Source organism: Phyllopteryx taeniolatus, chromosome 23 (genome assembly GCF_024500385.1).
Source record: "Phyllopteryx taeniolatus isolate TA_2022b chromosome 23, UOR_Ptae_1.2, whole genome shotgun sequence".
NCBI classification, from domain to species: domain Eukaryota; kingdom Metazoa; phylum Chordata; class Actinopteri; order Syngnathiformes; family Syngnathidae; genus Phyllopteryx; species Phyllopteryx taeniolatus.
Genome location: NC_084524.1, coordinates 261462 through 285512, shown reverse-complemented (window position 1 = coordinate 285512; position 24051 = coordinate 261462). Strand labels below are relative to the sequence as shown.

Genomic DNA, 24051 nt, shown 5'->3' with positions numbered 1-24051 from the left:
TTTTAGTAAATGAAGGCTGCAGACAAAAGCAATTGTCACAGGTTGAACAGTCTCAATGCTCTCAATTTTTTTGACCACATGTCCGCGACCCACCTCACTGTACAACATAATCCAATCACTTTTCATACAGTTTCTTGAAACTCTTTACCGTTTCCGTCGGTAATGTACGTCATTTCCTGGCAAGATGGCGGCCCTGAGGAACGGTTTGACTCCAGCTTGTCTTGCGGGACGCTTCCTCATCAGGCAAAGTGCAAAACCCAACGCGGGCGGGCAGCCTTGTTGCGACTTTTGGAAGCACGTACGTGTCACTGGCACTTCGACGTGATGTTGTTTTATTTCCTCAGCTAGCAGTCCGGCTAGCTAACAGAAATTGCAATATTCTTATGTAAAAAACCAAGAAAAAAATCGTAATCACTTGTAAGACCGTTGTTATATTGTTCTATTGTATGTGTTTGTAATGATATTCTTGAAATTAAAAATAACTTAAAAAAATAAAAAAAATAAAAAGCCCGGCTAGCAGCCCACCCGCTGCCTCGTCGTCGTCGTCGTCGTCTGTCCGTCAGGACGATTCGGAGTTGACAAGAACAGCCCAGCCCAAACCAAACTCGACGATGTTCGAGACGACAATTTGAGTGAATATGGGCGAATGGTACAGAACAAATTTCTCACTCTGTGAGACAATAAAGTTCATCTTGAATCTTGAAACTCGTCGGAATCGTAAACGATCTGACAGGATGGGCTACATTGGCAAGGGGGGGCGGGAGGTTGCGTGAAGTTGGCTGTATGTCACTGATTTCTCAAACCTTTTACACCAATTTGCACCTTGAAATATATTGAGCTCTCCAACGATCAGCACCATTAAAGTAGAAGTGCAGAGGCCGAGGTTTTAGCCCTAAAAAGCACATTTACTGCACTTAACAGAACAGTAGTTCAAAATATACACTCGAAGTAAAGCGTGCTGTACAGGAAAAGTTCAAAACAAAAGAACTACTGGATTTGGATAAGCATGTACATAGCTACGAGCGTCATTCAAATATGTTTGATTGTATTTCATGTTTGAACTGTTGTAACTTTTCATGGGATTTAATAAAGCTATTGTTTCAGGAGCCACTAGTGGCATTCATATTGTATTTCATGATTCTGTTCCGTAATTGCTTCATTAATTGGAATAACAATAATTAGAAATAATACAATTTAAAAATTGCATTTGTTTATTAGTAACCGTTTTTTTGTGTTTATTCATTGTTTTCTTCATCTACAAAAGAAAATCTGTTGATTTGAAAAATGTAATGTAGCCCTAGTGTAGGACGAAACGTTTGGCCCCTCACCGGCCTAATTCCATGTCACGTTGGCTTGCAAATTTGATAGGGCGAGATTACCCATCAGTGCTCTTGTTTGTGTTTTTGTATTGGATTCATTGTGTACAATTGATTCCATTTACAGTGCCGTTCAAAAGTATTGGCCCCCTTCTCAAATTCTTGTATTTTTGCATAGTTTCCCCACTTTGTTTGTAAATATCAGACAAATATAACCCAAGTGAAGGTAAAATGCTGTTTTTAAATGGTGATTTCATTTCTTAAGGAAACAAACAAAACAAGAAATCAGAGTTACCTGGCCTTGTGTGATAAAGTAATGGCGCCCTAAACCTATTTACTGATTGGGCCATCCTCAGCAGCAACAACTGAAATCAAGCATTTTCTATAACTGGCAAGGAGTCTTTGACATGTCTTTGGAGATATTTTGGCCCCCTCTACCTAGCATAACTCTTTGAATTCAGCTAAAATGGAGGGTTTTCGAGCATGAACGGTTTTTTTAAGGTCATGCCACTGCATTTCAGTTGGATTCAATGCTGGACGTAGACTAGACTGCTCCAAAATCTATCCGTCTGTCTGTCTGTCTTTTTCTTTCTTTCTTTCTTTCTTTCTTTCAGAAATTGACTTGCTTGTGTTTTGGATGGTTATCCTGCTGCAGAACTCAAGTGCGCTTCAGCTTGAGGTCACAAACTGATGACCGGACATTCTCCTTCAGGATTTTCTGTGAAAGAGCAGAATTCACGGTCCCTTCAATCACAGCAAGTTGTCCAGGTCCTGAAGGAGCCCAAGACCATCACACTACCACCACCGTGTTTGAGTGTTGGTATGATGTTCTTTTTCTGAAATGCTGTGCTACATTTACGCCAGATGTAACGAGACACGCACCTTCCAAAAAGCTCAACTTTCATCTCGTCAGTCCATATAATATTCTGCCAAAAGTCTTGGGAATCTTTCAGATTGTTTATTTTTTATTTTTGCAAAAGTAAGACGAGCCTTTCTGTTCTTTTTGGCCTCGGAACTCTGCTACGGATGCCATTTTTGCCCAGTCTCTTCCTCATTGTTGTGTCATGAACACTGACCTTCTGTTGGGGTCATCTTTGGAGGTTGGCCACCCCTGGGAAGGTTCACCACTCTGCCATGTTTTCTCCATCTGAGGATAATGGCTCTCCCTATGGTTTGCTGGAATCCTAAAGCTTGAAATGGCTCTCGTAACCCTTTCCAGACTGAAAGATGTCCGTTACTAGTTTTGAAATGTTGTCATTTTGTTGCAGCTGTTGTGGATCTTTTGTCAGGACAGATTCTGTTGAAAGGATTTCTTGATTGAACAGGTCTGGAGGTAATCAGGCTTGGGTATGATCAGTCAAAAAAGAATCCAAGATTGTGATTAGCCACAATTCATGATTTAACTTTTTCACACAGGGCCAGGTAATTGAATATTTTGTTTTCCCTTAATAAATGAAATTACCATTTAAAACAGCATTTGAAATGGACTTGGGTTATATTTGTTTGTTACTTTATTTTAAACGAAATGGGGAAACTATGCAAAAATCCCCAAAATTGAGAAGAGGGTTAATACTTTTTCATGGCACTTTATGTGATGATACGACACAATCATCCCAGAGCTTTTGATATTCCCAAAGCGAAGATAGTGAGGAGTCACTTTCATTGGGGAACTGGTCAGTCCCCATTGATTGTAAATTGTTTAGGATTCCCAAGTTCCAGCTGACGGATCCCTCAGATTGAGAAGCACTGACCTTGAGCCTGCTCACCTTAGACTCTTGCTCCTTTCCCCCCCCCCCCCCCCCCCCCCCAAAAAACTAGCGCTGGCTCCAGAGGTCTCTTGTTCACACGGCGTTTGACTTGAACAGTTCAGCCGCCGGTGCCACATCTCTGCTGCGCAGGCGGCGCCACGAGAAGCTACTCTGGGTGGCGGTGAGACACAACAGCTCCCCGGTCAGTTGGCAAATGAACTGGCTCAGAAGCCATTCCAATCTCTGAACAGAGTTCTTCGATTTTGTTGAACCCAGATGCCAAGCGAGGGCGGCCCCCCGGCGGTGGCCGACGTCGCCCCCGTCCTTCTGCCAGCGATCCCTGAACAGGTGAATGGAACGACGTCTTAAGTGGGACAAACTGGCCAAAGTGTCACTTTACACGCCATGGGTGCTTTCAGATCCCGCTCCGGCCCGTTTCCGTGGTGATGGGAGATGATCCCGCCCCCCTCTTGACACAGGCGGCGGACGCGGCGGAGGTCCTACGGGCTGCCGATCCGGAAGTCCGTCTAGCGGAGCTGGGCTTGGCCGGCCACACTCCCGTGGGTGTCATCCAGAACCTGTTGGAGTTCATGCACATGGACGTGGGTCTGCCCTGGTGGGCAGCCATCGTAGTCGGTAAGCAACCACAAAAAGAAGAGTTTGATTGTTTAGATTAGGGATGCGCCGACAATTGAGTCACAGAAAATCTTCTGTCACCCAAACAAGATGTCGGAAACGGGGGGGTGTGATGATGCCAGTAAAAGTGCACGGTTGCATACGCTATATTGCTTTCAAAATAAAAAAATGGCACGTCCACATTGAACAGTCCCAGCCTTCCTGCTTTCCGCTGTTCAGATACTGTGGGGGAATGCTTGTTGCGCCCTATTTTGTGCCACCCCGGCTAGCGGCGAGCTAACGCGGCTAAAGGGGAGGGGCAAGTTGGCTTGGCGTCCAGTGTCAACGCAACGTAAGTCACTCATCATCGCCTCCGTGGCAGCAAATAAGCTACACTTCTGAGAAGTATCATTATCCCAGAGGGAGCAATCGGCAGGAAAATGACGGAATAGTCATGCTAATTGCTAAGCTAATGTGACGTGGAGTTGCCAAACAACGAAGTACTGTGATTGGGTGAGACAGATAATTGTCACACAGGTCTGGCTGGAACCACATTATAGCAGACAGTAAGCGACTTTGAAGGCAAATGTCTGGAGAAAAAAGGATAAACAGACACAGGATGGATGCCAACTAGAATCGGAAATGAATTAGTTCCTCCCTGCGTTTGTCACCTGAGAACGGGGAATTTTCCTTTCGGTGCATCACTAATTCATATCGAATTCTGTCTTTTAAAAAAGCAGTTTCAATGTCCTTCACAATCAATCAATGAACAATCGTATGTGGAAAAAAGGGATCCTTTCCACACCGTTATGATAAAACTGAGTTTTAAGAAGAGTTTTAAAACCACACCTGAGTTCGCCTGACTGAGATGTCCCGGAAGAGAGTTCCAAAGCCTCAGGACTCCATGTCCTGAGGCTGGATCTGGAAGTAGGGCCCTGCCGGAAAATCTCAGGCAGCAGACACCTGGGTTTTGTCATACGAGTGTCCGGAAAAGGCCCCTCGGACAGCTACCTCTGTTTGACCTGTTCTTATATCCGCTTTGTCCATATTTGACTAAGACCGCCCCCTTTCCGCTGACTGGTCGCCTCCGTGTAGAAGACTCACTTATTGAGAGCACACGTGTTTATGGAGTGGAGAGGTAGGCGGAGATCTTCGCTAGTGACGTCGATAAGGTCGAGGCCTCTCGGCCCAAAAAAACGTTTGGAACTCAGGAATGCGTGGACAATTTTGTCATTGATATTGCACTTTTCTTACATGTTACAATATTACAATATTTTTGTCGAAAAAGTTGGTTTTGGGGAAAATAGGGCAACTTTAAGGTAAGCGCATTTGAAAAGTCACAGGCAACTAGCGGAGCGGAGCGCAGCAGGGACTGGAGTCGCTTGCCAGCCTGCGAAGGTTCCCAGATGAAATGAATAACGGTGGCTTGTTTGTGTGGTCACCAGGAACAGCGGTGGCTCGCCTGGCCGTCTTTCCCGTCATCGTGAAGGGCCAGCGGGAGGCGGCCAAACTCAACAACGTCATGCCCGAGATGAGCCGACTCACCAGCAGGATGACGGAGGCCAAACAGAGCGGGAACAAATTTGAATGTAAACGTGGCATCCGGTTCGCTCCGCTTGTGTTTGCGCGCTCTCACGGTCACGCTCGTCTTTCGCAGTCGCCAAAGCCTACACCGAGCTGACCCTGTTCCAGAAGAAGCACGACGTCAACCCCCTTCGCGGGTTCCTGGTTCCTCTGGTGCAGGTCAGCGTCTGTCGAAATGTTTTCTCTTTTGCGTCTGACTCGCTGACGTCTTTCCGCCTCCCAAGGCGCCTGTCTTCATCTCCTTCTTCATGGCGCTGAGGAAGATGGCGTACTTGCCGGTGCCTAGCATGCAGGCGGGAGGTGCGCTGTGGTTTCCGGATCTGACGGTGGCGGATCCCTTCTACATCCTGCCTCTGGCCGTCACGGGGACCATGTTCTTCATCTTGGAGGTGCGAGTCCCTTGTGCGTCTGCTCGTTTATTGTCGTCACCTCCAAACAGTCCGCACCCGGTCTGTTGTGCTTAGCTGGGCGCCGAGTCGGGCGTGGACAACCCCAACCTGCGCGCCATGAAGACCGTGTTCCGGATCATGCCGTTCGTCATCCTCCCGCTCACCATCAACTTCCCCACGGTGAGCTCTCCGCCCTCGTCTCCTTTCTTTGTTCTCCTATGGCGAGCCCCTCCGCTGTGTCCTCAGGCCGTGTTCACCTACTGGCTCACCTCCAACTGCTTCTCGTTGGCTCAAGTGGCGCTCCTCAGACACCCGCCGATCCGAGACAAGCTACGCATCCCCGAGAGGATCAAGTACCCGGCCTCCGACCTGCCGCAAAATGACGGCTTCGTCGCCAGCATGAAGAAAGGTGAGTTAAGCCGGCCGACGTCCCGGGAAGGAAGTGAGCACAAATAAACGGCTACCGTGCTCTGCACCTTCCAGGTTGGTCAAACGCTCAGCTGGCTCAGCAGCTGGACGAGCGAGAGAGACGCATCAAAAATCATCTGGACCTCGCCGCCAAAGGTAAGGCGAGGCAAGGCGTGCAGCTTTATTCACGTACACAAGCTAACGCAAAAAGTCCAGAAAGGAAAAAGTGCATTGTATTTCCAAAAAATGCCGTTAGCATTGGGAGCTTTGTTCCAAACATTTGAATGACAGTATCTTCTGACGGCGAATCAATTGAAAATGATGCCGTCTGTCATTTGTACCAACAATTTAGAGAGAAATATCATTTGCATAATTACTTGGAACCAGGTTTATACTGTCCTGCCAGACAACGTGAAAAGAAATGGAAAATGCACTCTTTTGTTCAATTTTAAAAAAAGACATTGTATTATCTGCCAAAAGGGAAAGAACAAATGCATTCATCAAGAAACATAGAGTCAAGGCACTATTTGCATGACATATTTTGCTGTGCTGTGTGCCGGTGTTGCACAATCTTGATTGAGCCAAGAAATGGCAGCCCAAAAAAGTACATACTGTATACTGAAACAGTGGTACTCTTGTCTCAATTTACAAAATGACTTGCTCTGTGTGTGCGTTGACTTATTCTGTTGTGTGAATGGCAACAAAACAAGGTAATTGTGTATCTTGAATGAATGAATGAATGTGGTTGGATGGTCGGAGGGGCCGTAGACGCAGAATGGCAGCCACGGTTCCGTCAGACTGCCCCCTGCAGCTAGCTACACAAGTAGCTTACCACCACTACGGTGTGACTGTGCGATGAATGAATCAGAGTCCTCTCGATTTGCCAAGTATGTCCCAAAAACACACAAGGAATGTGTCTCCGGTAGTCGAAGCCGCTCGAGTACGACAACAGACGGCGGTCGATTGACGGAGAACGCTTTGGAGACAGAAAGACATTGACAAAAACAGTCACTGAGCAATAAAGCGTTGCTAGTTATCTGGGAATGCCGGGACCATTTTGTATTATGATTATTATTATTATTTTTTTTTACTTACACGAACAAAATGATCTCAAAAGCCTGGAACCCTAGCCATCACGCTAATCTTTAGCTCCCTCCACAAATTCTCAATTGGATTCAAGTCAGGACTCTGTGCGAGCCACTGCAAAACGTTCCTGTTTTTGTCCTATAACCCTTTCTTCAGCACTTTTGCTGTGTGTTTTGGGTTGTTGTTGTGCTAAAATGTCCACTGTTGTGCAAGGTCACGTTTCTCTGCAGACTGCCCAATGTTGTTGTTGTTCCTGTCTCGCTGTGTTTTCATGGTGTCGTTTTCTGTGATTAGTTTCCCTGGTCCGTTGGCTGAAAAACAGCCCCAAAGCATTCGCTTCCTACCACCACGTGTGATAGTGGGAAGATGGTGTTCTTAGGGTTGAAGGCATCCCCTTTTTGATGCCAAATAAAGGATACATCACTGTGGCCAAACAATTCCCTTTTTGTTTCATCTGACCATAAAACAGGAGACCAGAAATCTCCTTCTTTGTCCAAGTAATCATTTGCAAAGGCAGGCCAAGGGGGCTTTCAAATGCCATTTCTGGAGAAGTGGCATCCCTCCGTGGAACCCAGCCGCGCCAGTGTGTTTACAGAACAAAAAAACAACAGCTTTGTCATGCGGCTCTTAAATTGTTAAACTTGGACGTTTCGGCCCACTTTTAACTTGAGAAAACTGTGTGGTAAGTGGCAGATGTTTTGGCAAAATGAGTACTACCGCTATGGTGTCGCACACGCACACACAATCACTAAGTCTGGTCAGCATACAGCTTGTCCATGAAGTCATTTAAGTGAATAAAGCAAATCCTCTTTCTATAGTGCCCAATGTATGCGGTGTTGCTTTTTGGGCAGTGAAAAAGTGAAATGGTGGCGGGTGTGTGTGTCGACTCCCATATGCTATTCTTAATTTCATCTGAAGTTACTCACAAGTTACTCTTGTACTTTTTTCATTGAGTACTTATTCTTAAATATTTGGATGACTACGTTTTCCTTTTACTTGAGTCATATTATTCTAGTAAGGGTACTCTTACTTGAGTACAATATCTGGCTACTCTACCCACCTCTGCAAATATGTTTTTGCGCACATAAATAAATACTATAATAATCATAAAACACACGAATACAGCAGCCAAAGCTGTAAGTTTGTCTCTGGTGCAGAAGCAGCTGAGCTGCAAATGCTTTTGTCACCAAATTGTCCTTGTTTTGTCGGGATGAGTGAGCGTGATTTGTCATCGATAGCAGGTGAGGTGTTTTTTTATTTTTTTCCTCTCTCCCACTGTGTAACGCTTTGCAAAGATGAGTAATGAACAACCTACTGTAGGTTCTGGATTCAACTCCACTGACACACGTCGAAGTCTAATGGCTTTGGCAAGACGGACATCACTCAAGGGTACATTTTCTTCTTCTTTCTTTCTTTCTTTCTTTCTCATCAGGTCCGCTGAGGCAGACATTTACCCAGAATCCTCTGCAGCAGAACCCTGCGCCGTCCACTCAAGACAAGAAGGCCGCGAGCAAGACGAGGCCGTGGAAGGACATCATGGAATAAATTGTGTAGAGTGCATATTTTTGGATGTATGTTGTCACCATGTACGTATGCTATTTACATTAAACTGGAAAAGCACTTGACACAAATCCTTTCCCTCAACGTTTTATTATAAATAGCTCAATGCTGCAGAGACAATGAAGAACAACGGTTCGAGTGGAGATACAATAATCGTATCGTCTTTCGTATTTCAAAATAGATCTCTCAAGGCACGTGAAGCCACACATGAAATCTCACAGAAAAAACTTTCACCTTGAGTTGGGTGTGTGCGTGTGCGTGTGCGCGCGCGTGTATTCAGTCGTCGCGATGGACGTCCATTTCCGTTAAAACCGAGAAGCACGCCTTCTGGATGAGCACCCCGGACTGAGCTGAAAACACGGACACATACAGTGGCTGGGTTAGAAGCACATCAAATTATGAAAGGGGCTTCTCGCTCATCTGTGATCTATCGCGCCATCTACGGAACTGAAACATAAAAACTTTGGAAATGGCGAAGGGTTCCTTTCTTGACACTTTCAAGTCTCGTAGCAGGAAAATATGAAGAGTATGTTTTGGCCGGTCTCACACACGAGATGCGTCTGACGTTTCCGTATTCTACTTGGTGTTTGCGGTGTTTGCTTACCAATGGCGCTCCGTAACCACAGGGGCCTCTTTTGGGCGGGAGTGTAGCAGCAGAGGAAGTAAACGGGCACGCCAGACAGGGCGATGCCAATGCCAATCAAGGAGTTGACGGTGTCACTGTACAGCGGCACCACTACCAGGAAGACGGTGAGGAGGCAGAAAAGGACGGGATAGACGAGGCTGAGCTGCAAGGGACCGGGGGTTAAGGACGGGACAGCTTTTGAACAGTTTCACAGCCAGGGCCCAACCGACCTTCAACGGCCTCTTCCTGTCTGGCTGCTTCCAGCGCAGGTACAGTTGTCCCAGAATGGAAAGGCCCACGAAGAACCAGTAGCTGAAGCTGTAGTAGTTGATGAGCCTGAAGACATCCTCCACACACAAGTAGATGAGAGCCATGACACCCTGCAGGCAGAAAAGAAGGTAGAGGAGCTAAGAACTGCTTGAATGCAGCACGGAAGGGAAGTGGTGTGGAGGAGGTGACCGACATTGAAGAGCAGCGCTGGGATGGGCGTGTAGCGGTGCACGTGGATCATGCACAGGCAGTCGGGCAGGTGGCCCTCTCTGGAGCCCACGAAGAACAGCCTTCGCACACACAAGAAGATGAAACGTTGCCCACCGGAACAGACAACGAGACCGTGAGCTGCGTCTCCGCACTCACCTGGAGGACGCCAGGATGGAAGCGTTGAGTCCTCCGAAGCAAGACAGAGCCACCGCGAAGGGGATGGTCCAGTTCATCACGCCAAACACCTGGTCTGCGAACGTCTGCCGGTGGACACATGACACCGCCGTGACGACGACGATGATGATGATGATGATGGTGCAAAGGCAGCGGTTCTTCACTCACCACAGCAACAGCGTCACTGTCCAAGATGGCGTTCATGGGCAGAATGGCATAGTAGGCCACGTTGGTCAAAATGTAGATGACCGTGACGATGGGCATGGAAATGGCGATGGCCAGTGGAAGATTCCTGCAAGCCGGCAGCACGGATCCTCGGTCATTCGTGGCTGAGCGTTTGGGAGGAGCGGTAGGAAGGGCAAATCCTCCTCATCGAACCATTTGAGTTTAGTATATTTCAAATCCTCTCTGGTGATCCCCAAGGCTCTGTCTCTGGGGACCCCACTTCTGCAGCATTTTTCACTGTTATGCGGGATGACACCCAGATCTACTTTCTACCAAAGTCAAATCTGTCATATTGGTCCCTCTGCAAACTCTTCCTCCAACCATATGACTTGCATCTGCACATGCTTCTTACATCCCCGCATGCTCTTGTGATCTCTGTTCCTGGCTGTCTATCTTTTGGAAACCCCTCCTGGGCATTTTTGAATCTTCTATTCAACTTGTTTCTGTTGATATATTTCTACACGTACCTTTCTGGGTTCTTGATCTCCTCAGTGACAAAGTTGAGCGTGTCCCATCCGGAGTAGGAGAACAAAGCCGAGTAGAGAGCCAAAGCGATGTCTCCGGGATCCTGCGACGACCCGTCAAAGAGGCCCTCGAAGTTCTGCGTGTGACCTACCGCAAGCACAAAAGCAGTCTTGATGATCACCATGCTAATTCATTCATTCGTTCATCTTCCCGCGGGTCGCGGGCGTGCCGGAGCCTATCCCAGCTATCTCCGGCCGAGAGGCGGGGTACACCCTGAACTGGTCACCAGCCAATCGCAGGGCACATAGAAACAAACAACCATTCGTACCTACGGGCAATTTAGAGTCTTCAATTAACCTACCTGCATGTTTTTGGGATTGGGAGGAAACCGGAGTACCCGGAGAAAACCCACGCCGGGATTCGAACCCCGGTCCTCGGAACTGTGAGGCAGATATCACCGTGCTAATGATAAATACGTTTGACTGAGCGTCATTCATCTACTAGGAACCTCGGCCGATCTTGACCAGCCCCGTGATGATGACCGCAATGAGGGCAATGACTTTGGCGTAGGTGAAGAAGTCCTGCACCCTGGTTCCCCATTTCACGTAGGCGCAGTTGACAAAGGTCAACAAACCTGCGGGGACACAAAATGCTTCTTCAACACATTGTAGCAACAGGCATGCACACCCTCAAATCCCTCAACAAGAACCGTGCTTGCTGACATTAGCGCTGCGCTTCCATGTCATAGGAAGCGGTGGTGCTGCTGACCGGAGCGCACAGGAAACGGCAGAGTGGAGCAACATCTTCTTTTCTCCCTTTTGCTCCCTGTCCTTGCGCTTCCTCCTGAGAGACCAAAACACCGTCCGCCGAAGGTCCTCGCCAACACGATCATCTTCCCACATATTGACAGCTCCCGGATCAAAACAAGTCGGAACTCGGCAGGGGGCGGGCTCAAAGACAATAAGCGCCACGCCGAGGGCCGACCGAGAAGAGCGACATAAGCCGAGGCGTGTTGCTTGAGAAAAGAAAGAAGGTGCTCAAACCGCATTTCGGAGGATGGGAGACGCAGCCTGCTCTCTCACATGCTGCTGGGAAGTTGCTCCGTTAGTTTGGGAAGTGAGCCAGATGGACGAAGAAAACGTCACGTCATGTCATGTCATGTCAACATTTCGGCCAGCACGCGATGCTTCAGATTTTGGGTGCTTGAATCAATGGATTGCTTCAAATTGAAATGGCAGACTTCCTGTGTCTTTTCGGGAGCTTCCCCCCCCCACCCCACCCCCCAATCCGGCCAATGGATACAGACCCTTCCCAAAAAAATAGAATATCACGGATATGTTTATTTCCATAATTCAACTTTCATATAGATTATAGATTCAGGGCCCACAATTTAAACACTTTCAAGTATTTGTTTATTTTTACATCATTTGGGCTGCTTGAGTCAGTCAGGATTTGATTTGATGATTTCCTTCTGCTGAGGATCTGTATGGAGATGCAGATTTCATCTTCCAGCAGGACCTGGCCCCTGCCCATACCGCCAGAAGCACCAAAACCTGCTTTGATGCCCAAGCCATCACAGTGCTTAACTGGCCAGCCAACTCGCCAGATCAAAACCCCATTGAGAATCGATGGGGTATTATCAAGAGTTTATTAACTCTCCGGCAATGCCACAGGCTGACGGCCTCCACGGCCGACGGCCTCCACGGCCGACGGCGCATCCAGGCAGCGATTCGAGCAAAGGGATTCCCCACCCAGTGTTGAAGATGAACGCATCGTTTTGAAAGTACCGTATTTGGATTGATTTGAATGTGACCCTCATTTCTTTCACAGTATTCAATTTTGGGGATTTCGTGGGTATCATGACCTGCAAGCCCAAATTATGTAAAAATAAACAAATAAATACTTGAAATGATTTCAATTGGGTACTTTATGAAAGTTTACTTTTTGAATGAAATTATGGAACTAAAAAACCTTTTTCATGATATTCCAAATGTATATTAGTCCTCCGTTGATTTGGCTCAGAAATGACGAGGACAAAGCGGGCCTCCGAATCGCACCTAGGTGGCATGGAAGCAATCCTCTGATCTGGCAAAAGTAGTCCCCACACCTGTGAGGGGAGCCCTTGAGCAAAACACTTGCTCCTCCTGCTGCTTTCAGTTGTCAAATAGATAAGTGAAAGCTCTACTTTGAAGACATGCCTGTGAGTGTTTTCCACTTTGTATGACTGTTGTGTTGAGTTTGAGCTCTTGGGGTCAGAGTCTCAGCTCAATAAGGACTTTAGCTTGCAGCTATCAGACCTCCTTATCAGTGTGTGTGTGTGTGTGTGTGTGTGAGTCATTGTGATAAAGAGAGCCTTAAGGATGTGCGAACTAATAGCTTATTTGTGAGACTTCCGGAACAAATTCTGGCTGCTCGTCCGGGTCTCGCGGTTGTTTAGGCCTCTGGTTGCCCGAGCGTTGGCACGTTTTTGCCTAGTGAGCATGTTATGCGTGCGGTTCGTAATACTTGAGCGTTGCTCTTTGCCACCTTGGAAAGATCAGCTGTTCGCCAAGGAAGACTTTCTTGCCGTTTCCACGGCAAAAGAAGTAAAGAGCGTGACTCATGCCAGGATTGTTAAACGGGAACATAAAGTCCCGCAGCAGACTTCCTTCTCCCAGTGTGGTTTCACTTCTGTGTAACAGGGTAGAGGTGCGGTCTACTTACATATGCAAGCGGCCGCCAGCAGCCGGTTGGCCACGTACGGTGCTATGCAGCTGGGGAAGATGGGCTGCACCATGTAGTTGGAGAAGGTGATGGCGATGACGGCCTGGCTGGTGGGCTCGATGATGAGCAGCGACGTCCACAGGCGGATGAAGGCCAGGAAGCCCCCGAAGGCCTCCAGGATATATGCGTAGGAGGCCCCCGATTTGGTGATCGTGGTCCCCAGCTCCGCGTAGCACAGCGCCCCGAAGACGGAAAAGATGCCGCCGACGGTCCACACCACCAGCGACAGGCCGTAGGAGGCGCTGTGGATGAGGACGCCCTTGGGCGACACGAAGATGCCCGAGCCAATCATGTTGCCCACGATCAAGCAAACCCCATTGAGGAGGGAGATCTCCTTCTTCAGCTTCATGGACTCCTGTGATTCTTCTGCCTTTACGGAGGGGGGCCGGCCTTTGGGGGGGTCCTCTGTTGGAAGTGGACGAAAGGACATCCTGTCCGTGTTTGTCTCAGGCACTCTTTTTTTTTTTTTTGGTGTGTTTTTTTTTTTTTTTTTCCCCAGCCGTCTGGTTAGGATCGGAACCCGCCGAGGCCAAATGACTCTCCGAAATGTCTGCGGCTATCTGAGATGGTCTCCTGCCATCTGTGGAGAAAAACCCAAGGTCACGTGAGGGATGCTGTTACCATGGAGAGCGCAAAGGGTCTTGCTTGTTTTTTGCTCAGAGGTCTATTCTGCGGACGGCGTTCTTTTCAAACTGCAATGACTTTGACGGCGTCAGCATGCTGACTACTCACGTGTTTTCCAAAGTTCATCATCTCGCGCCCCGCCGCCCGCCAGCACCAGGAACTACAAATGAAGCTTGATGATGATGAGTCAGGCTGTTCTTCACCCTGCAATCGAAAATATTGTTCTTGTTCTTCGCATTTCCGGCCCCTGATTGGATGAAGATTACAGAAGTATGCACATTGTATGCAAATAAGCCTCTTTACAGTCGACTAAAGTGTGCTCTGTTTCTCTACAAGCATTCTTTCAACAATGGCAAATGGAGAGAAGAAAAGAGTCCTAGGAGTGGAGAAGTTGTCGTGACAACACGCTGCTCGAGGAGGAGAAGCTGTTGTTACCTTTCACGAGTAGAAGAGGAGCAGCCCAGGAGTTTGTCTTCGCATGTGATCAGCGGTGCCACATCCCCCCCGCCCCCCCACAGAAGCGTGGGAGCAAGGTCCGAAGGCGGCGCTGATAAGTCCACCTACTCAAGGTTAGATTCTCCCTCAGCTCCTTATCAGGGAAACAAAGACTGATCAATTCCTGTCATTGAGCGCCCTCGCAATCCATGTCGTATTTAAGGCGAAAAACGGAAGTCTCTTTCATTGCTGGGATTCAGAGAGAGGAAAATGATCAAACTAGCCGCAAAACATTTCAAAGCTTACCTTCTCCAGTGTCCTTGCAGATGGCTCCCCCCAAAAAAAAAGTGTGCTGATGTTGCGCTACACTGAACTGCTGGGTCCTCTTCCTCTGCTGCTTCCTCTTGCTCGTGCACTTGAGCCTTTTTATGCACTCGTGCTTTATGCCGAGGAAAGGCGTGTTGAGGGGTGGGGGGGGGGGGGGGGGGTGGCTTGGGATTGCTCCGGGGGGGGTGGGGGGTGGGGGGGGGTGTCACAATTAACTGCCTTTGTGTCTACTGAGTGACTTGAATGACAGCACACGTCTAACCTGATGGCCGTACAAAGTGATGGGCTACCAGGGGTCCTTTCACAGTTATTTTTGGCACTCCGATCCAAAGTGACGTATTTATCGTCAACCTCACAGAAAAAAAGGCAGGAAAAGTCCGAGTTAAACTTTCCAAGAAACCACACACACACAAATGGAACTGAATGCAATTGTGTAAAATGTATCCGGCAAGGCTGCAGAATGTGTGAGAAGGGCGCCCTCTGGTGGCCCCTCGAAGTAGACACACGGCATGAAGACTTTGATGCACAATTGTACTCTATATTCGAATCATTTTGAAGTGTTTTCTGCCAATTGTGTTGTGATTTTGCACATTCCTTTGCCCCAAACGTCTGCTTTGGATGCAGTTTAAAATGGTGTGTTCGCATGTTCCCGTTGAGGACGATCGAGTGAATATGCATTGAAGTGAATGAGAAACACTCGACGGTGATCTCGGCGCTTTTGTACCGCTTGCTGTGCCTGGCGTTCTTCCCCTTGGCGACCCGTTGCCATGTAGGCTGAAAACCGGGAAGATTAAAGGCGGCCATTTTGGGGGACAGCTGGTCAGGTCCGTCCCCGTCGACCCCCGTCCCGCTCCCCGCTCTTGAGGGGTCCGGGGTGGCTCGGGGGGGAGTATTGTGTGAGGATTAGAGCTTCCTGTGTGTCAGCTCATTACATGGGTGGGATGGAAGAGGGGGTGCAAAGGAGTGAAATGAAAGCGAAAATGAAAGAGGGTATGACACAGAGAAGGGAGGTGGTGGGGTGGTGAGATGATGGCCTCTACAGCTGCACCCACAATCATACCCTCACAGACTGATTATCTTTCTCTCACACATACACACAAACGGGGGAACATTATAAAACGGGGGGCTCGAAAAAGCTGACAAAAGAAACCTCCCACTCCTCATCCATACACACATTGGCCAACATTGAATGTTGGCCAATGTGAGAATGCTAAGAAAGACGGCTTTGTAACTCGGCATATGATGGCGATCCCCCGATGCCACAAAATGACGCCCACTCCCTGCTAGCGGATCGCCTCACGACGAAACCAGCGCTTGCGCTCGAAAATGAAATCAATAGCTAGACGTAGGAGCTGTGCTCGCTCATGGAGTATTCGAAGACGGAGAGGAAACAAAGCACGTCGGATGTTTACATTGCCATTGTTTTATTACCTTGGGAACAGATTTATATAAAAAGGGCTTACGATTTTCAAACATTTGGTTGGACTGTCAAAAAGCAGGTACGCTTTAAGATGGGGTGGTGCCTGCCTGGGGTTACCTGGTCAACAATCATCGTGAGTAGCGTTAGCCACGCTTAGCGACACATTCAGAGCCGGAGATGCTGGAGCAGCGCATACGTTCGGCAGCAGCGTCGCCGTTGCAGAACAAAGAAAGTAAGGCATACGAGGTCGCTCGCATTTACAAGAAAGTCAGACACTTGAATCTAACATTGACCGTGCCGATGTGGAGACAAGAAGGCCCTGCTGAGCTCTTTGACATGCAACATTCTAAAAGTTTCAGTCAATAGAAATGAAACGACATCCCCAATTCCAATGAAGTTGGGACGTTGTGTTAAACATGAATCAAAACAGAATGCAATCATTTGCAAATCACGGTCGACCTATATCTCATTGAATACACTACAAAGACGAGATATTTCATGATCAAACTGACAAACGTCGTTGTTTTTAGCAAATAATCATGAACTTGGAACACGTTCCAAAAAAGCTGGGCCAGGTGACAAAAAAGTTGAGGAATGCTCATCAAACAGCCGTTTGGAACATCCCACAGGCTCATTGGGAACAGGCGGCTGCCGTGATTGGCTAGAAAAGGACAAGCAAAGATGGGGCGAGGTTCGCCTCTTTGTGAACAAGTGCGTGAGAAAAGAGTCCCAACAGTTTAAGGACAATGTTCCTCAACGTACAATTGCAAGGAATTGAGGGATTTCTATCATCCAAAGGTTCAGAGAATCTGGAGAAATCACTGCACGCGAGCGGCAAGACCGAAAACCAACATTGAATGCCCGTGACCTTCGATCCCTCGGGCGGCACTGCATCAAAAACCGACATCAGTGTGCAAAGGATATCACCGCATGGGCTCAGGAGCACTTCAGAAAACCAAAGTCAGTCAATACAGTTCGGCGCTACATCCGGAAGTGCAACTTGAAAGTCTACCATGCAAAGCAAAAGCCATTTATCGACGACACCCAGAAACGCCGCCGGCTTCTCTGGGACCCGAGCTCATCTAAGATGGATGATCGACGCAAAGTGGAAAAGTGTTCTGTGGTCCCACGAGTCCGCATTTCAAATTGTTTTTGGAAATTGTGGACGTCGTGTCCTCCGGGCCAAAGAGGAAAAGAACCATCCGGACTGTTATGGACGCCAAGTTCAAAAGCCAGCATCTGTGGTGGTATGGGGCTGTGTTAGTGCCAATGGCGTGCGTAACTTGCATATCTGTGACGGCACCATTCATGCTGAAAGGTACATACAGGTTTCGGAGATACATATGCTGCCATCCAAGCGACGTCTTTTTCAAGGACACCCCTGCTTATTTCAGCGAGACAATGCCAAACCACATTCGTGGCTTCGTACTAAAAGAGCGCGGCTACTAGACTGGGCCTTGCCTGCAGTCCAGACCTGTCTCCCATTGAAAATGCGTGGCGCATTATGAAGCGTCACTACTACGACAACGGAGACCCCGGCCGGACTGTTGAACGGCTGAAGCTGTACATCGAGCGAGAATGGGAAAGAATTCCACGTACAAAGCTTCAACGATGAGCGTCCTCAGTTCCCAAACGTTGATTGAATGTTGTTCAAAGAAAAGGTGATGTAACACAGTGGGAAACATGAGCCTGTCCCAGCTTTTTGGGGAACGTGTTGCAGCCATCAAATTCTAAGTTCATGATTATTTGCTAAAAACAATCAAGTTGATCAGTTTGAACATGAAATATCTTGTCTTTGTAGCGTATTCAATGAAATATAGGTCAAACAGGATTTGCAAATCATTGTATTCTGTTTTGATTTCTGTTTAACACAAGGTCCCAACTTGGTCGGAATTGGGGTTGTCCATTCATTCATCTCCCGTACCCCTTATCCTCACTAGGGTCACGGGCGAGCTGGAGCCTATCCCAGCTACCTTCGGGCGAGTTGCGGGGTACACTCTATCACCTATATGAGACGAAAGGACTAGAAAAAGGACATTGGACTGTCAAGAGTATGTACACACTACACTGTCTTATGTTGTAATGTCCATAAGTTCAGCAGGCAGCCTCATCGCAATGCTTTGCTCCTGGATCTGCGCGGCCTTCGTTCTTCTCTTCCATGGAGCTCGGATCCTCGGCAGCGTCGCTCTTGTCGCTTTGAGCCTTCGAGGAGGCGGCCAAAGCTACGGGGTGAGTTTTCATGTGACCCTGCGGATGAGAGAAACAGTCCTGCATGAAAGCGCGTCACGCTACGAAATTGATCAATGGCAAAGGTGTACCTTTAGGCCGCTGCGGCTGGCGTACGTCTTTCCGCACTGGGAGCAGTTGTAGGGTTTGTCCGAGCGGAGATATTGGGAGCGTGTTCCTGACGCCGCGACAGGCGGCTCAGGGCTCTCTGAACTCTCCTGTGGTTCTGCCGCTGTCAGAGGTTGTGGGACTGTGAACGTGTTGTTGTCTCTCTCGCCTTCACTTCGGAACGCTTCTGGGGCGCTAACGTCAGCTGCTGAGCTGCACGTTGCTGGGCTGGCTGGAGGGCTGAGCGCACGCAAAGGATTTCGAGCCAGGGTGCATTTGTAGCCGTCACCGTCGGCAGTTTCGTTGGGCGCGTCGAGCTTTGAAATGCACAAGGAGAGAGCGCCGTCACTGCCATTCACTGCGGCAGAACCAGAGTTGTCTGAGGGGGCTTTGCCAGGGGTTCCCAGGTCAGGTTGGGAATCGTTCAGGGGGATACCTTCGTGGAGGTGGTTATCGCTCAGATCCAGGGGGTCCTCAGCTCCTGCCAAGTGGGGATTATGGGTCAGGGGTGGGCTGACACTGGGTGCGGAATCCTCAGATGGCTCCGTCTTGACATCACAAGCTGTGACTGTTTTGCCAGTGGCATTTTTGCAGGTTGCACTTGTAAGGCCCAGCGGGAGGAGCTGTTGCGCCCGCGACGGTGAGCTACCCGAATCGCTCCCCACATCATCAACAAATGCCGTGTTCTCTGTTTCTGCGCCATCTTCTGTTTGCATGGCGTCTTCATCGGGCGGTATTTGGCCTCCGAGGTGAAGGCGGATGTGGTGCTGGAGCACTAAGGCATTGGTGAACTTGCGTGGGCACAGCGGGCAGGAGTTAAGTGCCCGGGAGTTCGCTGGTCTGGCTCGATGAGTGGCCAGGTGGGCCCTGAGGCTGCCCTTTGTGGAGAAGAAGCGGCCGCAGAGCTTACAAGGGAAGGGGCGCTCTCCCAGGTGGGTGGCCTGGTGCAAGCGCAGGGCTCGAGCGCAGCTGAGGACCCGCAGGCACACACCGCACTGATTGGCTGCCTGAGCGGCAGTCAGAGGTGAAGCGGCAGTTGCGGTGGCGGCGGAGGTGGCGCCTCGGGGCCCTTGGCTGGCGTTGGGACTGAGGCCGAGAGTGGCTAACATTTCCCTGCGATAGGCACCGGAGGCAGTGGTCAGATCGTGACCGTTAGTGTTGGACTCCAGCAGGGTGGGCGAGGGGGCGCAGGAAGACGAGGCCCCTTCTTGCGGCTGCTTTTCAAGCTTCTGTACCAGACGCTGCAGTTTGGAGGTGTCTGAGGTCTGAGCCAAGGTGCTCGGGGAGGAGGAGGGAGGAGAAGAGGTGCTTGCTTTGGGGAACGGCGGGAAAGGGAAGGGGAGCCGATGTGCCGAAGAGAGGTGGGAGGCAGACGGGTGGCCCGTAGGCCGCAGGAGGGCCAGGTGGTGTGGGGAGGCACCCCCCGGGAAGAGGATCTTGGGGAGGTGAGCCACTTGGGAGTAGGAGGCAGGTGTGTGGAGGGCTGTGTGAGGAGGAGTGTTTTCATCAAAGCGCTGCTGCTTCACTCCTTTCAACTGACTTGCTAGCGAGGAAGAGGACAAGGATGACGATGTGGAAGAAGGCAGCACGGAGCCCGGCGCGCCAGCGACCGCTGAGGCCCGATTCAACTGGAGCAGGGAATGGGCTGTGGACAGCAGCGCCATGTCCACCGAGGGCGGCAGCGGTAGAGAGGAAGAGGGTCGCGGGGATGCGCCGGACAGGAATCCCAGAGCCATGTTCTCCGTCACGCCGGCGGGAACGCTTCCTTTGACTCCGGGAAATGACTCGTCGTCATCGGCTCGGCGCTTCCTCCTCCTCTGCGCGGCGCCAGAGGCCGAGACGCTCGGTGTCTGATCCGAGAGCGCGGGGGGCAGCAGTGAGAGGGAAAGCTCTGGGTTCTGCTCCCGGTGGCGCAGGAAATGAGCTTTGAGGTTTCCTCGCGTAGTGAAGCGGCTCAGACACACCGGACACTGGTACGGTCTCTCGCCCGTGTGCGACCTCAGGTGGATCTGCAGCGACGAGTCACTGCTCAGGACCTTGCCGCAAAAGCGGCACATGTGCTGCGGTCGTCCCGACGCCAAGGCGGAGCCCAGAGAGGAGGATGCAGATTGGAGCTCCTGGGAATGGCTGCCGACGGCGAAGCTCATTCCGCTGCCGTGAGCAAATAAAGCGGCGTTGGACGAGGAGCGCGGCGGCAGCCCCAAAGACAAAGAGAGCGGATGAAGGGAAGCCACGGATGAGCTCGACACGGCAGACGACGCGGACGACGGTGTTCTGCTGCCGTTGACGTGCGGAGGACCTTGCTTGGAGAGCGGCGGCTGGGCAAAGAGGGGTGACGGAAGGCCCATTAGCAATGAGGCCGCGGCTGCGGTGACCGGCGTGGCAGTTGAGGGTTGCGCCGGCGACAAAGGCTCTGCTTTTTGGTGGCTCTCGCCCCCGCTGACTCGCGGGTTGGCATCCTGCCCCAGGACGGCGCCTCCGAGCTTCAAAACGTGCCTGCAAATTTCCTCGGTGATCTGCATCTGGTGGATTTGCCTCTGCTGTAAGACACGAAGCTCCTCCAGCAGTACTGCGAGGGTGGGGGGCACCCGGAGAACCTGGGGGCCGGGCAAGCCGGAAGCCCGGTGCTGAGCCGGACTGTCGTCGCTGCCGCCGCCGCGTGGAGTGGGCACACGCCGGGAGGACGAAGAGGAGGAAGTAGTGGCGGTGGCAGAAACGCCCATCGTCGGGGAGGCCACGGCGGAATGCGACGACGGGACTTGGCGGCCGGAGGTCTGACCCGGAGGGGGAGGCGAGCGAGTCTGGGAAGACAGCGACGGGTGAGGAAAGTCCGGCGAGAGGGACGAGTGAGTGTTCGGTAGGGAGGTAGCGAAGGTCGCAATGTGGTCGGGCCAGTGGGGAGGGGGCGAGCTCTCGTTGGGCAAGGAGGGCGCGTGTAGCCCGCCGGGGGACGGGCGTGGGGCCAAAGGCGGCTGGCGGTCTTGGAGCGAGCTTGGAGAGGAAGAGGAAGAGGACCCCGAAGAGGTGACTTCGGACCCGAGAGAGGCGGATGGCGACTTCAAGCGCAGGAGGTCATCTGAAAGGAAAGAAAATGACAGCAAACGGTTCCACAGCACACTTTTGCCTGCTGCATAATGCAACGTTGGGTGCATTATGCGAATATCCTTTGCGTGTGACCGTTTGCTTGGCCCGAGAAACTGACTCACTGGATTCATTTCGCCAAGAATCGGGCGTGTGCGCTCAATGATCGGGATCGCTTAATTAGCACAATGTGTTTTTAGTACACGTCGTATAGCTCGGTTCCTTCCTTCCTTCTTTTCATTGACAGTTTTTAACTATTCTAACCCATCTGTCTGTCTTCAGGTGAAACTCACCTGGATGGTTCGTTCTAATCATCTTATGAAGAAACACCAGTGAACCATCAAGTAGGAATGTGTGTGTGTGTGTCCTCAAACACACACATAAAAGCTCCAAGTCCACCTTGTTGTCTTGGCAACACATTTTCTAGGACAATGGACATCACCAAGACAACCCTTAACCCCCCCCCCCTCGCCCTCTCCCCTTCTTTCATCTCCCCATTCACCCTTCCCCCATTACGTCACAGAGGAGGGTCAAGGGTTAGGCCAGGCTGAGGGTCCCGGCACTGTCCGCACATTCTGATTGGTCAGCTCATCTGACCTCTGCTGCTCAGGGGTCAAATTCTTTCAGAATCTTGAGTGCAGAGTGAGGGGGGGGGGGGGGGGGGGGGGCTTAACAATGGAGAGAACTTAACTAGTCCCTCCTGCAGAGGTAAAGTGAGATATAACCCAAAAGGAAACCTTTTGCCTTGGAAAGTCCAATGGAAGTGGCGAAAGTTTCGAGTTGACGCCCAGTCGAGCTGGGGGGGCCGCAAAATAATTTGCAACGAAGGATGTTTTCAAACGTTAAGCTTTTCGATGGTGCGCCGAGAAAAGAACCAATGGCTCCTCCCTCCCTTCGCTTTAGACCAATTAGAAGCTCAGATGTGAGTTCCACATGTACTGTAAATCTCGCATCCCCAAATGAACCGTCGTCTTTTAGAAGTCCTTCCAAAAAATCCAAACTCAAATTAGATTAAAAGGCTTCATATTACGAGGAATTCATTTTTTTTTTGAAATTCACGTTAAAATATGATGATAACTTTCACTGTAATATAATATGAAGACTTTATCTTGGAAAAATAGGACTTTATTCCCCAGAGTACGACTTTTGCTCCCCCAAAAATACGTCTTTGTTCTTGCAAGGATTATTCCTTTTTTCTTGAACAAAAAGACTTGATAACATTTCTACTTTTTTCATGTTGGCTTATTTTCCTCCAAAATCGTCAACTTTTTCCACGTTGTGTTGAATTGCCATTAAGACAATGAGTGTGGGGGGGGGGGGGGGGGGGGGGGGGGGACGTCTCCCTGGACTCCAAAGTTTGAGTCTAGAAGCAGGAGAGGGTGAGGGGGCGCCATTGAAGATCACTACAATAGAATGAAGGGTGTAAGATTATTCCCCCCCCCCCCCCCCCCCCCCCCCCCCCCCCCCCACACACACACACACAGTTAAAAGAGCTTTAGCAGCAGCCTGTTGCTTTACGACTCAGGGGCCTCCATTGAGTAGGGGCCCAAAGCAGCAAAGAATGAATATGAATATGAACTCGTTTTAAATGTTGTTTCCTTACCGTGAGCGAGCACCCTTGGCCCCCCTGGGTCGTTGTTGACGAGATGTTGGGGTCTCTTCTGTTTTCGGCGTGACATGATTCACGACGAGCCGGGAGGGAGGGAAAGGGAGGGAAAGGGAGGGGGGGGGGCTGTTGCCAGTGGCTTGGCGACAATCCTGAAATGCATCCACGAGACGAGATTGCAAAAGTTCCTGCAAGTTTCCGTTGAAAGAATCCGCCGAAAAAGGAGGAGAGGAGAGAGGAGCTCCTGCAGGTCGTCGGAGGAGGCTGGAGGCTGCGTGTGCGCGTGCGTGCGTGCGTGCGTGTGTGTGTGCGGCTCATCCAAAGTCTCCTCTCCCCCTCACAAAAAAAAAAAATTTGCGCCCCTCCTCTCCCACGGCTTGCCCGGCTGCATGCGCATGCAGGGAACACACGCACACGCACACGCGCGCGCGCGCACAACCACTCCTTGTTCTGCCATATTTGCATTTCAATGGCGTGGAACTCGCAGCCTCCCCTCTCCACCTTTCTACTCTTTCCTCCGCGGCGTCATTTGTCTCGCTTAAAGCATTCACGAAAAGTTTGCGTCGACAAGTCGCAGGAGAAATGGCGGCAGCAACTGCAACAGGTGCTCCACGTAGCGTGCAGCTTTTTTTTGCGAGTCCAAATTCCAAAAGTCAAATAATAGTTCCAAAAGCCTCTTGAAGCCAATTCGAGAAGCGAGCGCGTCCCCGCGTGCGCGCGCGCGCACGCATTCATCCATTTGAGCTCCATTTAAAAGGCAGCGAATAGATGGCAAGATGTGTGACA

The 24051-nt window shown here is 50.2% G+C and overlaps 3 protein-coding genes across 7 annotated transcripts; 1 reads left to right on the top strand and 2 right to left on the bottom strand.

Moving 5' to 3' along the window:
• The first annotated feature begins 53 nt into the window (after positions 1 to 53).
• On the top strand, positions 54 to 8767 carry oxa1l (OXA1L mitochondrial inner membrane protein). 3 transcript variants are annotated; one of them, XM_061764644.1, is made up of 12 exons: positions 186 to 298; positions 1931 to 2136; positions 3135 to 3266; positions 3341 to 3412; positions 3484 to 3700; positions 5125 to 5268; positions 5337 to 5422; positions 5488 to 5652; positions 5728 to 5832; positions 5899 to 6061; positions 6136 to 6216; positions 8579 to 8767. In XM_061764644.1, exons 4-12 carry the CDS (start codon positions 3341 to 3343, stop codon positions 8689 to 8691), a joined length of 1146 nt encoding a protein of 381 aa, XP_061620628.1. In that variant the 5' UTR covers positions 186 to 298; positions 1931 to 2136; positions 3135 to 3266; the 3' UTR covers positions 8692 to 8767. The 3 variants fall into 3 exon arrangements, with proteins under 3 accessions (XP_061620627.1, XP_061620626.1, XP_061620628.1); XM_061764643.1 differs by lacking the exon at positions 1931 to 2136 and having other exon boundaries at positions 54 to 298; positions 3135 to 3245; XM_061764642.1 differs by lacking the exon at positions 1931 to 2136 and having other exon boundaries at positions 54 to 298.
• A 10-nt stretch (positions 8768 to 8777) lies between these two features.
• Positions 8778 to 14952, bottom strand: slc7a7 (solute carrier family 7 member 7). 2 transcript variants are annotated; one of them, XM_061764638.1, is made up of 12 exons: positions 14804 to 14952; positions 14498 to 14651; positions 14171 to 14309; positions 13379 to 14018; positions 11184 to 11309; positions 10678 to 10822; positions 10154 to 10277; positions 9968 to 10071; positions 9795 to 9891; positions 9562 to 9711; positions 9311 to 9494; positions 8778 to 9056 (listed from the first exon to the last, which is right to left on the bottom strand). In XM_061764638.1, exons 4-12 carry the CDS (start codon positions 13866 to 13868, stop codon positions 8983 to 8985), a joined length of 1494 nt encoding a protein of 497 aa, XP_061620622.1. In that variant the 5' UTR covers positions 13869 to 14018; positions 14171 to 14309; positions 14498 to 14651; positions 14804 to 14952; the 3' UTR covers positions 8778 to 8982. The 2 variants fall into 2 exon arrangements, with proteins under 2 accessions (XP_061620622.1, XP_061620623.1); XM_061764639.1 differs by having other exon boundaries at positions 14171 to 14266.
• Positions 14953 to 16227: 1275 nt separating this feature from the next.
• On the bottom strand, positions 16228 to 23610 carry si:ch211-212k18.5 (sal-like protein 4). Of its 2 annotated transcripts, XM_061763242.1 has the most exons (3): positions 23263 to 23610; positions 18563 to 21654; positions 16228 to 18491 (listed from the first exon to the last, which is right to left on the bottom strand). In XM_061763242.1, the coding sequence occupies exons 1-3, from the start codon at positions 23336 to 23338 to the stop codon at positions 18339 to 18341; spliced, it is 3321 nt and encodes a 1106-aa protein (XP_061619226.1). In that variant the 5' UTR covers positions 23339 to 23610; the 3' UTR covers positions 16228 to 18338. The 2 variants fall into 2 exon arrangements, with proteins under 2 accessions (XP_061619226.1, XP_061619225.1); XM_061763241.1 differs by lacking the exon at positions 23263 to 23610 and having other exon boundaries at positions 18563 to 21995.
• Positions 23611 to 24051: the final 441 nt, after the last annotated feature.